At 36.0% G+C, this 17,466-nt stretch overlaps 1 protein-coding gene across 5 annotated transcripts in view; it reads left to right on the forward strand.

Annotated features, from left to right (window-relative positions):
* Window positions 1-17,466, forward strand: part of csmd2 (CUB and Sushi multiple domains 2) — a 410,157-nt gene that overhangs the window by 310,474 nt on the left and 82,217 nt on the right. For 4 of the 5 annotated variants that reach the window (XR_016147450.1, XR_016147451.1, XR_016147449.1 and 1 more), the window contains exons 68-70: window positions 185-272; window positions 2,714-2,846; window positions 2,941-3,118. Coding sequence is in view for 2 of the 5 variants with exons in the window: in XM_089123227.1 (XP_088979353.1) it covers window positions 185-272; window positions 2,714-2,846; window positions 2,941-3,100 (381 nt within the window). In the remaining 3 variants the exon portion in view is untranslated. Of the gene's footprint in view, window positions 1-184; window positions 273-2,713; window positions 2,847-2,940; window positions 3,119-5,182; window positions 9,090-17,466 lie in introns of those variants that run through there. The other variant, XM_039681202.2, reaches the window with a different exon arrangement.

A 17,466-nucleotide genomic window follows, 5' to 3' on the forward strand; every position in this document is an offset into this window, starting at 1 on the left:
TTTATATTTGCCTGTCTGTTTGTATTCGCATATGTACACGTTTTATGCCTCAGTGAGGAATGATGGGGAAAGTAAATGTCAAACATAAGTAGTCTTTCACATGAGTGACACATTACCTTTCGGTGGCTCATTTTTGACATTTTGAAAATTGTGTACACTTACTGTTTTATGTTTTTATCCACAGGTGTCATACATGCCTTCATCCGATTCATTTGTATACCAAGGCTTTGTTCGAGGAAAAGGCTTCGGCCAGTTTGGTCTTCAGAGGCTGGGTATGTGTGCTTGTCTCATAGGACACTTCATTTGTTAAAGGGATACTCCACTTTTTTTGGAAATAGGCTCATTTTACAACTCCCCTGGAATTAAACAGTTGGGTTTTACCGTTTTCGAATCCATTCAGCCGATTTTCTGATATTTAGAAGAATATCAGTAAACAGACTGTTTCTGGTCTCATTGACTTCCATAGTAGGAAAAAAAATATATACTATGGAAGTCAATGAGACCAGAAACGGTCTGGTTACTGATATTCTTCTAAATATCAGAAAATCGGCTGAATGGATTCAAAAACAGTAAGACTCAACTCTTTAACTTTGGGGGAGTTGTAAAATGAGCCTATTTCCAAAAAAAGTGGAGTATCCCTTTAAAAGTTATTTGTTTCACCCAAAAATCAATTACCCTGCCTTATGGTGTCCCACACCTATAAGACTTTTTTTTTTGTCCTCGAAGCACAAATGAACTTTCGATTGGAAGGATCAGAAACCAAGCTTCATAAAAATCGTGAGTGGGTAATTGGTGGCAGAATTTGAATTTTGGTGTGAACTTATACATTTAAAGGAATGGTTTACTTTAAAAACTTAAAGTAAAAAAAACTTTACTTTCGTTGATAATTTACTCATCAAAGATGTCCACGTCTTTCTTTCTTCAGTCGAAAAGAAATTAAGGTTTTTGATGAAAACATTACAGGATTTTCTCCATATAATGGATTTCATTGGGTACCAAACAGTTGTCCAAATGAGAGTTTGTATGGTTCATTCAACGAACGAAATGGACGAAATTATTCGAAAAAAGATTAATTGTGATGAACGCGTTTGAACAGGAGAGTCACGAACGCTCATCACAGAACAGAGCAAGGCGAGCATTTGTGCTTATAAAACTTTTTATTTATTTTTAAAATGACCGATCGTTTCGCTAGATAAGACCCTTATTCATCGGCTGGTATCATTTAAAGCCCTTTGAAGCTACATTGAACCGTTTGGTACCCAATGGCGTCCATTATATGGAGAGAAATCCTGGAATGTTTTCATCAAAAAGCTTAATTTCTTTTCGACTGAAGAAAGAAAGACATGGACATCTTGGATGACATGGGGGTGAGTAAATTATCAGAAAAAGTTTTTTTTTGTTTTTTTTTATAAGTGAACTACTCCTTTAAGTCTGAACATATAAAATGACAAAAATACAGTTTGTTTTTTTTTTGTTGTTTTTTTTAGAAAAAAGAAGGAATATTTAGGAAAGGAAGCAAGTGAAAATCGTGACTCTCCTGAGTCTCCTCGCTGATTGAACTAACATATCCACTTTTATGAACAAATTGATTTTCCTGTTGAATTAAGGACACCCAGGACACCAAAGTGATTCCATTGGCTGAAACTGTTCAGTGTACTACCTTAGTGATCGCAGTAACCTAACATCGCATTCTAGCTCACCTTAGACCCTATGCAAGTGACTTATTCTAAATCAGGCATTACAATGGTTTACCCCTCAAGTTCTATGAAATGCATATATTTTACCCAAAAATATTAGGTATTGAACCCTTTCAGGGGTTTATCTGTGTCAGATGGTTGGGATACTCAAAAAAAAAAAAAAAAAAAAAAAGAAAGAAAGAAAGAAAGAAAGAAATCAGTCCATCAATTATTTGCAAAAAGTTGCCTCTGCTTTTTTAAGCTGCAAAGTATTTTAATATTGAATACAATACGCACTTCATCTTTGTCTGTGTATTTTCCTCAATAATTATTTATCAATGGTATGATTTAAAATGAAATATAATTACAATTCTCTGCGCAACAGCTATCATGTATTATAATCATACAGTTTAGAAAGAAAGAAAAACTAGAGTCAGTCTAAGTATCTTGTGTACAGCTTGTGGAGGCCAAACCATGAACGGTCTGTCAAATCCTGCCGTGATGGAAAAAGGTGCGCCTTCATTTATAAACGACAGCTGTATAGACTCCTATCTCAACATCCTCTGACAGATTGAACAAACAGAAGATTTATTAATAAGAGGGGCTGTAGTGGAAAGAGCATGTGTGTGCGCGCACCCATATTTCATCATTTAATGTTGCTTTGATGAGCTGGCTCTATTGAGTTAGTTAATTGAATCACCCACTTGCAGCCTTGATGTTATTGGGAAGCTTTTTGGCATTGTCTGATGAACAGGTGCACTCTCTTGTTGTTTAGGAAAGCTCTGTGGTCGAAATTGAAAAGTGAATTCAGAACGATTTCATCTTTGCCATGTCTTGATATCTGTAATTAAAAAAGTATTGTCAAGATAATGCACTTTGGCATGCATCTCCCAATATCTTGCCACATTCCGTGTTTTTATTTCTTATTTGTTACATGGTTTTAAAATCAATTTGAACACATGCTTTGACTGAACTTTTCGCTTGTGGTTATTTATTGTTATTTCATAAATGGTTCCTTTGTACGTTATTTTTTACAGAGGGCCTTGATCCAAATGGGGAGAATCCAGGCTATAACTTTGCCTCCAATAGCAGTTCAGTGGCAGCAGCCATTTTAGTGCCTTTCATTGCCATGATTATAGCAGGCTTCGCTCTGTATCTCTACAAACACAGGTAAAGCAGTTCACGAAATATGGATCATTCATTGAATCATATATTATGAATCCCTCCTCCAGAATATTTGTTAATATGTCTTGCTTACTTTCAGAAAAAGGCCCAAAGTACCCTTCAATGGTTATGCGGGCCATGAGAACACCAACGGAAGGGCGACTTTCGAAAATCCTATGTACGACCGTAATATCCAGCCCACTGACATCATGGCCAATGAGACAGAGTTCACGGTCAGCACAGTGTGCACGGCAGTATAGCGACCGCTCTAGGCAAAGGTGAGTCTTCAACCAGAAAGATTCATTCTCAGTGATCTGCCTGACTTTGATTGATTTGTTACGACTGCGTTTGTCAGCAGAGCCTGTATCTATAATAATCTCAAAAGTATTTGGATAAACCAGAGTTTTGTAAATACATTTTTTTTTTGCTTCGGGCACATACTAGCAATGACATGCCAAATATGTTAGCTAATAACCATGTTTCAGTTTGCCTCAGAAATACATTTTGGAACAGCCTTTGCGCCAGGAGCGTGTTTCCATAGGAAATCCATCAGGGTTTGAAAAAAACATAATAATTGTTTTCTTTTGAAACTCGTATCCATGGCTCCTTCTCTTCCCAAACTCGCTGGTCTGTGTCCCTAGATGGCATCCATCATATTGAACCACATATTCACTTTACGGTAGTCACTCCGTGGTTTCTTGCATTTAATGTGGCACTGCTCGGACGTCCGCTGCAACCCCTTGTTTTGCAGCGGTGTTGTGTTTTTAAAACGCTGTCGTGTCCCTTGTAGAACGTGCAAGTTCTCTGTCAACCAATCAACGTTCTGCAGTGAGTCTAGATCAGCCCTTTAGGTACCGTACCACTGTGCTAGGTAACCCCCACCATGTGAATGTTTTTTTTTTTTTTCATGAACTTGTTAGACATTTTTTCTAGATTTCAGAGTCATACTGTGACCTTAGCATTCTGCATCCACATCTAACGTGCTTCATTAGACTACTGTACAAACTAGCATGGCATCTGAGATGAAAAGGTCATTGTCGAGTGCATATAAAATCTTGCGATGTAATAAGTTGAATAAGGACATAGACCTCAGGGAAAGGGGAAAAAAGCAATATATCCTCACATAGTTGCTTTGGAATGATTTAGTGGCATCATTTGCTATATATTTCTGCTATTACACCCAAACTGCCTTTTCAGCATATAGTTTGTTTGAATGTTGAGTGGGCGAATTAAAACTGGAGATATTGTACTTCTTATACTGACTTTATCGGCCTAGTTTTGCCCTCAGTCAAAATGGAAAACAAACTGCTGAGGCAAGGGGATAAAGATAGAGAAATATTGAATTTTAATTTATTTATATCAGCTGTTGTACCCTTTTCAAAGTTTTGTATGTATATATATATATATATATATATATATATATATATATATATCACCTAATCTAAGCCTCAGACTATGAACTTGGGAAGGATTTGTAATTGGTTCCCACCTGTATCCCATGTATTTCAGTCTCATCTGCTGATTTGAACCTGAAACGGCTCTGAAGATTTATATATATATATATATATATATATATATATATATATATATATATATATATATATATATGAAGAGTTCAGATGCAAAAGCCTCTAAATGCCATTTGAAATTTTCTTCTTTAATGATGATTTTTATCAAACTTGTATATTTAAGTTCAGTAATTTCACTTAAATAACAATTAATAGGTAATTATCATTGCCATTTAAGTGAAATCACTGAACTTAAATATACAAGCTTGATAAAAATGATCATTCTAGAAGAAAATATCAAATGGCACTTAGAGGCTTTTGCATCTGAACTCTTCATATATACTTTTATGAATTAAGTTGAAAATCTACCTTGCTATTGCAGTGTTGTGATAATGTTAGATACAGTAGTGTTGAGCACCCCTCTTTCTCTGTTTTTTTCTTCTTTTCACTTCTTTTCTTATCCATTCCTTCTGAAAAGCATTTGCGCAGTAACCAACTACTGTCAAATTAGCATTGCTTTTAAATACGGTATCCTAATAGTACCTCAGTTGTTTTTAAAATAGCTTTTCCATTAATGGGCTACTTTTGAAACAAAAATAGCACAGTGTTTTGTTTAATTTTTCTTCACACAACTGTTAAAGCCGTGCAAGTCATCAAAAGCACTGTTATTGGGAGTATTTTTATTTTTTTGTAAATTGCACTGTAGCTATAGTAAATTTGACAGTAGTTTATCTATGTCTCTTGAGAAGTTTCAAAGTACTTTCTCCAACACTGCAGACAAATGTGTCTTCTCTCCTCTTAATTCCTTCTCTGTTCTCTTTCCTCCTTTCACAGGCTGGATATAGTCTTTCCCTCTCCACACAACTATAGTTACGAATGGGACGCACGGATGGACTAAAGAGGAGGATTTTTTTGTTGTTTTTTATTTGTAAACCAATTCCAATGTGACAAAGTGATAAACCTTGATAACAATGCTGTAAAAATGCATCAACAGAGATGCACTGATAAAGAACCACGTCAGTGTTTGCTAGCTGAAACTCTGTTCCTACACACCTCTTCTGTCTCCTCTTTTTTCCTTCTGAGGGAACGTCCTGTTTGACTGTGGCAGCGCGAAGGGACACATGTGAAGCTCAGTCGTCGCTTGCCAAAAAAAGACAAGAGGTACATTATTCGGTCAAACAAAGCCCGCCCATTCTTACTCTTGAGGTAGAGGAAGCCTTCTTGTGAACAGGAAGTCAAGAAGCATGTTGCTGGAGAAGCTTTGTTTAACTTTTTTACCTTGAGTTGTTTTCTACGGAGTGCGTTTAGGCTTATTTTGTCCCATATCCACAAACTAAAATCACAAACAAGTGCAGACTTTACTGACACATCAGTTCCCTGAGCATGTTACGCCACACCTCGACTTGAAGAGGAATGAGATTCAGAGGGTTATTAGAAGACATGGATTCTAGCTGTAGCACCTCTTTTCTCATTTCAGCTTGAAGGAACAAGTGTTCTCACAGCATCTTATCACGATCCTGACTGAGAATGGACAGTCCAATCCTCCGAACAGCCCAGCGGAGAACATGAAAAGACACGGCGCACATGTGTATGAGTTCAGGGGCTTTATGAAGCTGACTTCACGGCCTCTTTTTTCCCCCCACATTCACAGAAGAAAAGCAGCCCACATTAGAGGTTTGGATTTCTATACTACCAAGGAGTGGATTTGGATGATCTGAGTCGGATGTTCTTGGTTTACGGGCTGGGATTTATCGATGAACCATTCGCTAGCGTTTATAGATATTCCTGATGTCAGGCAGATCTTAGGTGGTGGGCTTCTGATGTCATTGAATGTCATGGATCAAATGATTTTCATACATAGATTTAAAAAAAAAAAGCAACACAGTCCTTGAAGACCAGAGATAAATATAACTTGAAACATGTATTTCATAACCAAGGGAGGGTCCGCTTTCAGTCCTCAAGTTCTGAAGTCAAGGATAAGGATGACGGATTTACTCAAAAGGAGCCAACACCAAATAAGCGTGAAAATCTTTAATCTCTGTAGCTTTGTGTCATAATCTGTTTCCCTGCATATTCCTCCATGTCATCCTTGCCCACACCACACTTACGATAAGCGAAAGGGGCTTAGGAATCACTCCTTAAAATACTAATCCAATGCCGGTTGTTTATGTTGCATGCATTTGCCCCAGTAACTTGATGGGATGGTCTGAAGATGAGCAAGTGTACAAATAGTGTGGGATAGATCTGCATACTGAATAACTTGTATTCTGATGCCAGAGTACACTATATTCTGGGTGCAGCATCCGTTAACTGGCCGGTGTTATTGAGATTTGTAATTCGGTTATTGAATATTATTGTCGCTGCTTGTTTTGGCATCATTCGGTTAGATTTTCTTTTTCTTATGGCCTCTGTTAACTGATGCCGGCATTTACTTTCCGGTTTACGTGCTGCACTGTTCAGCTTTTGAAATCAATCTCTGATATAATTGCTTTTACAAGTTTATTACTTTTGAAATCGGTAGCCTATCATCGTTGTGTTAATGTGATATTACCTAGAGATTGTTTCAATTGTGAGTTGATCGAAAAAGCAAAGATTGTATTTCCCTTGGGATTTAATGGGCCAGGAGTTTAGCAGGTACATTATCTTCAACCTATTGACATTCTCTTTATATTTACAAGACTGCCGCATGGCTGTTCTGCTTTATCAGTGTTGACGTCATCTTAAAGCATTTGCCACATATCAGACATCATTTTGCTGCAGATTGGCATTTTATGTTTCAGCAAACCTACAATAATTCTGGCATTAGAAATAGCTCCTTTTAAAATGCTACAAAATTGCACTTAACACATAAATCAAGGCACAAGGGCTTCAAAGTCATCTCCTCTGGTTCATTTTCATCTCTATATGTGTATTTGAACCCATACTGTTGTTGAAGTGTCCAGGCAGACTGTGTTTCACACTTGTCCATCTGTTTCTCGTAACAGTGCCTTGGTAACGCTAAATGTGGTGTATCTAATCTCTTTTTATTGCTCCATTTTTGTTATTTTTGCACACTGGTCAAGAGCTACCAGTTGCTAGGGGAGAATTTCAAAGACGCTGCTTTTCTGTTTAGTCGAGTCTTTGTTATTCTTAGCTTGAGAGAATCAAACAAATACAAAAAAATAAAGACCAGCACCCTAAAACGTGAAATCGATTTACATCTTCACATAATTCCCTATAGGTTAGAACCTGGTCTTCTTTGTCCTTCCAGCTTTGTATTTATTGTGAATATTATTAATTTTGCAAATCTGTTGCAAAACCTATGGTAGTGCTTTGCCAAAGTCAAAGGCCTCAGCCCATTTCATATAGATATAGAGAGATATATAATGCTTATATATAAGCATTACAGCATTTACGGTATTATTAATGGCATTTAGCAATGCTAACAGTGAAACAGTCCTCAACATGTTCCCGTCTGTAGTGTCGTCATTGCATGATCACTAAAACAGACGTGCTCCCTTCACAGCGCTGATGTGTTATCAGTGTCATATCGTTTTTATGAACCCAACTGTGCCTGGTGGCCCTCCGTATATTTTATTTCATTATTATCAGCCCAACTGAATCACACATACATATACTAAAATGGAGACCAGCATCTCAAATAATTTACATTTGGGATGAGCCCTTTTCATCGAGGTTGTATTAGCATGACGTGAATTTTTACAAGTTATATGCAGCAACGATTATCTTAATTGTTATCCTGTTGTGATGTCAAGACCACCTCATATAGTGTCAGAAAACGTGTATTTTTTTCAGTGTCTTTCAAAGGCGAGAAGTTTGGATGTAGTCAAAATCGGGATTGCACTGAATGTATGTTTAATTCTGGAAATGTATATCTGCTATACATATTGTGAACATCCAACAAACTACATAACTCATGAAACGTCCCTTAATAACATATCAGAGAAGTGGCACCCCTAAAAGACTGCATATCGATATATTTAAATTGCACACTGCAGCGTATATTGAAGTAGTATATGAAAATGTTACACGACAGGATGAGCGAATCCGTTTTGTGCGGAGGTTGATGTGAAAAATATCTTGGTATGCACTTTTCCAGCTTATTTTCGTCCTTTTAATCTCATTTTGAGAACCACATCCATGCTTTTCTCTCCAGTAGGTAGGTACCTTGAAGGACTTTTAAAGGACTGCTCTGCTCTGGCTATCCAAAGCCTAAAGGAATACAGACAGTCTTGAGTTGCGTACTTGACCAAAAGGATTTTTTTGAACAGACTTTCAAACTTTCAAGGACCTTATTAGAGCGGTCCGTTGTGGATATCCAGACAGAGACACTAAGAGGAGAACTAATGAATAGAAACCTTTTTTTTGTACAGAGATATATTTTTATGGAAATAAATTTGTAATATAAAAAAAGAGAAAGTGTATTGACAGATCTGTAAATGTTTTTCATTATTGTAGTACAAATGCTAGTGGGGATTATAAAAAAAAATATATATATATATAAAATATATATATACAAAGACAAAATAGAGACAAAGTTTTTTTTGTAAATGTAAAAACGATTGTATATAGAAGTTTACATATTGTAAATATGTAATACCCAACATGGCTTGTCTGCAATATATAAAATGTATTTTATCTGTCTGTATATGATGCTTTGCATTGTGTTTCAGCTTATTCTACTTTCTTGAACTTAAAAACCTATTTTGAAGTTTTTTGGAATAAAAAAAAAAAGAAAACATGTGCCAGGTAGTTTCTTTGTTGTGGCAGGTTTAGCAATATCATTATTATTTTTAATCGAATTCCATTTTAAACTAAAAGGTATAGATTTATGGTAGAAAAAAAAACAGACTCACCAAATTTCCACACCTCAAGTGTTTGGTGCAAACATGAATAAACTTTCTCTGAGAAAGATCTAGTTTTAGTAATGAAACCCAGATTGAAAGTATAACAAAAGTAATTTGCAGTGTTTATATATAGAATTATCATGAAACCTTCGAGCGACACTGTGATTTAATAGACTTGATTAATGGCTAATTATTTGGATATTTTGGCAGCCATAAAGTTCCAATTTCTGTTTTATTGGTTTACCAAAGCAAAATCATTTCAAGTACTTAACTACTCCTTCGGGTTGCATGTACCCCTGGTTGGGAACTCCTGCTGTACGACACCAGGCCTCTGGGTGTAATAACTTTCTTTAGAAGCCACTTCTCTTGGAAATACAAATACTGTGGGAGTACAGATGGCGTTTTGATCGTTTATTATTTATTCAGTTCTTGTCATTAGTGCCTTCCCGCTTGTGTTCAGTGGTAGCTTGAGGGAACAGACTTTTATCCGAACTTTTGCAACAATAGCATCTAGAAGACTTAAAGTTTTGTCAAACCATGCCTGGGATGTATAATTAAAGGTAAAAAAGCAGCACAGATCTCCCAGGGTTCTACGCGCCTCCCACGCAGCAGAAAGAATCAAGCTGGAGATTCTGTTTACTGCCAATGTAACATTTATTCACGAATATTTTATTCGATTTCAGAAAGAGAGGCCATTTCGAATGGGTCCAATTCATGTTCCTGCGCTTGCAGTGTTTCAGCTTCAGTTGGGAGCAGGACAGCAGCCAAACTAACTACAAGTTTTTAATATTATTAGGTTGGACAGTCTGTTTCAAACAAAGATCACGTGCAAAGAACCAACATTAAGACTTAAGTACCAAATGCATGTCAGCACGTGAATAAAATACATGTTTTGGTCCAATTTTCAGGAACTGCAACTTAATATATGGTCAGCAATTAACAGGATAGTCCAAACAAAAATGAACTCAGCCTCATGTCGTTCCAAACCTGTAGGACTCTGTTTAATGTCCAAACTTTATATAAATGATGTTCTGGATCTTGCTGATTTGTATTGTACACTCTTTAAAATAAAGGTTGCAAAATAGGGTTTTCATGGCTGTGATATGGAAGAAACGTTTTCAGTAAATGGTTTTTAAAAGAAAGGTTATTTATTGGCATTGATGGTTTATTGAAGAACCTTTAACATCCATGGACAATTAATATTGCACAAAAGGTTGTTTACAGTTGAAAATGGTTCTTTAGATTATTAAATTATTCTTCACACTGTTTATTGAAAGGTTTCTTTGGGGAACTAAAAATGGTTCTTCTATGACATCGCTGTGAAAACCCTCTTTTGTAACCGTTACTCTTAAAGGAGTAGTTCACTTAAAAAAACTCACCCCCATGTCATCCAAGATGTCCATGTCATTCTTTCTTCAGTCGAAAAGAAATTAAGGTTTTTGATGAAAACATTCCAGGATTTTTCTCCATATAATGCACTTTACTGGGAACCAAACGGTTCAAGGTCCAAAAGACAATTTCAGTACAAACTGCAAACTGGTCAAAGGGCTTTAACCGATTGCAGACGATGAATAAGGGTCTTAACAAGTGAATTTTAAGTTTTATAAGCTCAAATGGTCACCATGCTCTGTTCTGTGATGCGCGTTTGTGACTCTCCTGTTCAAACTCATTCATCAAAATAAACAAAATCTTTTTTTCCGATTCGTTCATTTAGTTCGTTAAATGAACAAAATGACACGTAAAAGGATTTGTTCATGTTCAATTGTTCAAGATTTGTTCAATGTTTTCATCAAAAACCTTAATTTCTTTTCAACTGAAGAAAGAAAGACTTGGACATTTTGGATGACATGGATATCAGCAACATTATTTTTAAAAGTGAACTACTCCTTTAAGAGTGAATTGGTTTGTTCCAATTTATTTTGGAGGTGTTGTGAGGAATGGTCAGCTGGTGACGGTGCTTGGTTAGGTTAAACTCTGCTCTTGATTGATTAAAGGAACTGCCACCACAGGTCATCAGTCACCACTGGTTCCTTCTGCCCGTGGCAGTCATTACCCATGAGCCATGACTGTTGACTGAAGTGCTGTACCACTGCAACACCCCCAAATCTCCACTGCATTTTATTGTGTTGTGCAATAATGGGTTAAAATGTCCTATCAATTCTTTCATACTGGCTCTTTGTATTTCACTTTCAAATGGTTAACACTCATTCACAGACTTTCTTTTTTTCTGTTCATATGGTTTTAGGGTAAAAATAGAGACTGGCAGACGCACCTCAGAGAGATAAATGGGGTATTTCTGTGACAATTATGCAATTAAGTCATTATGGATGTGCTTGCAATGAGCTGATAGATCCCTTTATATGAGCAGACATTGACTGTAATTACTCCATGTGTCAATGGGTTCATGTTTGTTTTTTGAACTGTGCCTTCACTTGAATAAGCCTTTTATAGATGAGTATCATTATTGAATAAAGGATTCGTAGCTTGAGAAATCTTTTGTGATAAAAGAGCTTTATGTACAGTACTTACCACTTCCTCGCCAGACCTATACAGATATGTATAGGATGAAAGGAACAAAATGTAGTTTGTTTAAGCAAATGCAATTAGCATTAAAGAGCAAGACTTATTTTACATTTTCAATATTCTTTAGTGTGTAATTGTGCGTTGTTTTTTAATGCTCAAACAGCAACAAGTCACTACAAATGGAGTTATTCTCTATATCAAACTGAAACGCCTCCTTTGTAGACTTGAGTTTTCTTCCAGGAACGTATGCATCACAAGATCCCACTTTTAAATGATTCGGTCGAGGCTTGGCTGAGCTGTTTTAGTAGTGTGTTGTCACCATGTTCAAGAGACGCTGTTGTTTTGACTTCTGGGGCCGTTAGTCATTTAGTTTTATTCTTTTAGACTGTCTTCTTTCGTTACTTTTTCCAAGTCTGATAAAAACATGCATGGATTGATCTAATTTGATACAGAAAAGTAAGACTGACTACCCCTAACTAACTGCTGGTTGGTCATAGTTCATAATGGCTGTTTATGCAACTGGCCCCAGGATCTAATATGGTTTTGGACATGTAAAAAAAAAAAAAAAAACAGGGTTGAAGCATATAGTGCTTTTCGTGAAGGAGGGGCGTCATAAACAGTGTTACTGGCAGACTGGGAAGAACAGTTGCTGCGTCCCAATTCGCACACTATCCGTCCTAAATAGTATTCGAAAATATAATTAGTGCGTCCCAAATCGTAGTATGTTGAAATGAGTGTTTCAAAGATACCCGGATGGTCTACTTTTTCCGGTCAGAATCCGAAGTGTAGATCGATGCACACTCTAACGGCTGATATTGCCCACAAACCATTGCGCGTTGGACGAGGATTCGGTTAGAACTACAAACACAAGTAAAAAGTGGTAAAAAACTACAGACACGTAGTTGATACGGAGGACGCGCGAGTCCCCGCGGTTGTGTAGAGAGGTTTAGATAAAGAGCTTTAAGTGATTAATCATCAGTATCCAACCTGACAAAAAAATGAATTTATTCAATGTTGTCCACATTATATTGCATTTGCAGCAGCATTGTGAACTTTTGTAAAGACACGTTTAGCCATTACGTTTTAAATGCATCATTATATTCAAATTATGCACGCAACAGAGCTGTCCGTTAAAGATGACGTGATAGTATGTCCCAAAGCTTGCCTACTCTTTTGCTACACACTCAAAAGTATGTACTTTTTCCTCACAAAAAGAGTACATACTTTTAGGGCGTAGTATAAGTAAGCGAATTGGGACGCAGCGAGTGTGTTTTTGAACATTTAAGCATGAAAACGTCTCTAGTAGACACCAAAAAGAAAATGAAGACTTGGTAAAAGGGCATAATAGGTCCTCTTCAAGAAAGTAAATGTTGTCATCATGTCTGTATTTATTTGTGGCACTCATCACATTGTGTTCCTTCTCAGAGAGAGGTTCTGGTTTCCATGTCAGCTCTGAGCCCCCTTAGATACTTGCCTTTGAAATGTCTCCAGTTTCCAGTACTTTAAATGTTTCATTAAATCTGGGTTCAGTAGGGCCCTTGTGAGCTGGCTCTAGCTGGCTGGACCCAGACTTTCTCCTTTCTAATCAGAAGGACACACTCATTCAGACAAGGAATTGATAGACTGGCAGGGCCAGCGATCTGCACCACTTCCCTGTCAAATTGAATATAACGTGGCACGCACCTAAAATGCAGTGTCATGGCAACCAGCACAGTGCTGCAGGATCTGGACCTGAAACATTTGAACAGTTTGTTTCTGTTTTTGAAATGTATTAGATATCTTTGGTTATGTTTCAAGACCCGGATTTACATTGGACAAAGTTTTTTTTTTAAATGCATTTGCTATTTATTAAAAATGAATTATCATTATATATAAATAGTTAATAAACATAATTTATGTTTATAATTGTTATAATTTAAAACAAATAAACATAATAATAAACATGTTTATGACAACTGTCATTAAGTGCCATTCGTTCTATACTGACATTTTGAATGCAAATATGACATTGTTTAAGATGTCTTCGTTATGACATCTTGACGTAAACCAATACATCATAACCTGTCAGTGTCCACCCATTAAATCAAATTTTTGGGCTTTATTACTTCTCAAACAAAGTCTCAGCTTTTAAATGCTATGAAATATTTAGAAATTCAAGCAAGAAATACCATTTTGGTGCTTTTAATGTGAATTTACTATTACTGTAGTTCCAGCACACACAAAAAAAAAAAAAAAAAAAAAAAAAAAACATAAATGAATTGAAAGGTATTGAAAAAACCTTAAAACTTACCGAAATCCGTATCGTATCTCACGTCATCTCTCAATCAGTGTTTCAACCGTCAATAAGACAGCTTGGAAATAATGTTACCTAATGTCACATTTACCTCATAATAGTCATTCAAAAAAAAATTTAATAAATCTGTCATGTTTTACCATAACCAAATGTTTATAGTTTATATTTTAAAATAATAAAAAAGAGAGTAGAAACACTTTATTATTATTAAATATAACTAGTCTACAAATCACTACTGTTCTAACAAAAAGAATCAGAAATAAAATAAAATGTAACATGTTTATTTGTTGAACATTTATATAACAGCCATCTGACAGTGTTGTTCCTGCTCCTCAAATTTTGCCAGAGAAAGACATTGTTGGCTCACTAAAAGCAAGATGATAGAGGACTTTTAAAGCAAAAACTACACTATAAGACAATAATCAATTCATTGTAATGAACATTCTGATTGTCCTTGAGTACAAATTGGATTTTTAAAGCGGTGAGACACCTGACCCATAAGTCCAAGATTCTTCCAGCAGGAAAGCTTTAGTGCTAAAGATAAATTATGAATAGCATATATAAAATAAGCAGTTATTTATGGAGTTGAGAGGATGTTAAAGCTTTGTGAGCTGAAGTCCCCATGGCTTAGCACCTCTAAACTTCCTTTTTGTTATTTTAATGTCTGAAAAAAGATTTTATGAGGCATGGAGTCCATGTCTGGAGGTTTTTAATTCCCTTCACCGTTCAACATCACCGTTTTTAATTATTTAAAAAAAAAAAAAAATCTTCTAAAAGAACAGAGCACACATGAATGTGAAAAATATTTCCTTTCCTTTGTAACATCCCTTGTACTGTAAACAATGCTTTGCATACAGAATGTCAGAATGTCTCATCTTTCGATGTCATTTTTTTTTTTTCTGAAAGATTGCTTGAAGCAATATTTTTTTCTGTATCTTTAAATACATTTTCAAAAGTACAGAAAAGGAAAACAGAAGTTATTGTAAAAGTAATAATGCTGTTCCATTTGAGGTTTTACCGTTGCTATATTGCCTTTTTTTATTTTGAAAGATAATAGACTTAGTCTGGTGGACAGTCTGTTTGTATATTGCTGACATAATATATATATATATATATATATATATATATAGAAGAAGAGTTTTGCCACATATACACATAAAGCTATCGCTGTCTGACGGCTTGTGGAGATCATCTTTGATTCTGTTATTATCTGTAAATATTATCTGTATTTTTACCAAGTTTACATAACTTTTTAACTTAAAATATTCCTGGTTTAAAATGTGCCATCTTTATAATAAATTATATCTAGATATAATTATAAGTCTAAAACTTCTGAATATATTTGTAAATATTTAAATTATGCAACTGATGTTTTATAAAGTAAGATAGAGTAGTTTTATTGCATGCTTTGAATTGTATTTATAATAATATATTTTATTATATATATATATATATATATGATATTAATAAAATGTATTATAAATAAACCCCACCATAATCTTTGGTTATTTTTATTTATTTATTTATTTATTTATTTTTAACTGTTTAATTTATTTTACATTACTTATAATTTTAACAGTGTTAAAAAAATGTTCAAACAACTGAATCAAAAAGATGATTGTGACTTTTTATCTCATAATTCAGACTTTTTTTTTTCTTGCGGTTGCAAATTTACATCTGGCAAAAGTTTTTTTTTTTTTTTTTTCTCAGATTGCATCATATGAACGTTCAATTACATTTTATAAAGTCAGAATTGCAAGATGTAAACTTGCTACCACAAGAATATATATATATATAACATAGAATATTATTAACTAATAGAAACTAACAGGTTAAAAAATACACTCACCTGTTCTGTTCTGTTGCAATGGTTCTTTATAAGTACTGTATAGACTCCAACTTCCTGACACAAAATCAAATGTAAAGGGTTAGTATGGAAGCTTGTTTCTGCTTCTGCCACTGTGTGTGTGTATATATATATATATATATATATTTCTTTACATTTGATTTTGTGTCAGGAAGTTGGAGTCTATACAGTAGTTATAAAGAACCGTTGCAACAGAACAGAACTGGTGAGTGTATTTTTTAACCTGTTAGTTTCAGTCTGACTGACAGTACAGAAAACAGATATATAAAATCAACTTTATACAATGAAAGCATGTGTGTTTTGAGTGGGTTTCCACATTCTGTAGTTCTGAAGAAACTTGGCAACAAGTGCAGGTTTGAGGAATTGACAATCAATCAACTTTATGAAAAGTATTTTCCACACTTGCTTTCAATGTTTACAGCTCGTGTCGTTTATTGGCCACAAACATTGTGAGCTCTGACACATGTCACAATTACTGCTGGCCGTCGTTGCTGGAGTTTCAGACAGTTTCATCAACATTCCCACAGATAAACAACTGACACACACACACTGAAGTGGCAGTCTCTTGACGCTCTCAAAGCTCTTTGACACACCTCGCTGTCTGCGCTCATAAGCTGCCTCAATCCATTGCGCTGTAAAGCAGCCAGACGCAGTTTGAAGCAGCGGCTTCTGGGAAACTGTGCAGTAATGACCACATTACAGCCGGATACACTGGAGAGAGTGTTTTATCTCCTGAAGAGCGAGTGGGGTCAGAGAGAAGGACTAGCAGACTGCACTGGGGCTCGTCCATTCACAACGGTCATATGAATGACTGTGTGTGTTGAAGTGTGATAGGATCTCGCCCTGCTTGGACCACTGATAGCTCTGGCTTTATCTTGACACATGCTGCAAGATCAATCTGAAAAGCATAATCCCTCTATCCCTTCTCTCTTGCTTTACTATTTTATTCTATTGCTTTTCTTTTTGATTTTGGCAACACTTATTTGAAGGATCCCCCATACATTTAAGCCCCTTTTACACAGAGATTCCGGAAAATACACGGATAATGTGACCCGGCATTTGTCCCGGGATTGTTTGATTTCAGTTCATTCACACTGCCAGTGATTTGTCGGGATCTGTGAGTGTGTTCACACACAACCCGTAAAGATCATGGGAAGACGCATGACGTCAGGATGAGGCGTGTAACGAGCGAGTCGAAAACATGTACACGCGCATACCATTCCACAAAGCTGGTGAACGATCTCAGCTTCAGGACGGATAGCGAGGAGCTCTTGGTCTCTGCTTCGTTCCAGTTTGCAGACATTTGTTTGTCCTTTCTTTGTTGATGACGAACACCAACTTTCCTGTGCGCGTCATCACTATGATACACCCCTTACGACATTGGTCCTGGCGTTTGTTCACACAGCGTGCATTCAGGGACTGATTCTGGCAATGTTATAGGTCCCCAACCCGGCATCGATGCCGGTATCAATCCCGGGTCGTGTTTGCGTTCACACAGAAGGCGTTCTGTCAATTTTCTGTACATTCTGTATCCAATCATTTGGCCGGATCCCGTGATTTCCTTAGATTTAATAACCAAGCATCCTTG

This window comes from Pimephales promelas, chromosome 18, assembly GCF_988280905.1.
Source record: "Pimephales promelas chromosome 18, fPimPro1.hap1.1, whole genome shotgun sequence".
Taxonomy (NCBI): Eukaryota; Metazoa; Chordata; class Actinopteri; order Cypriniformes; family Leuciscidae; genus Pimephales; species Pimephales promelas.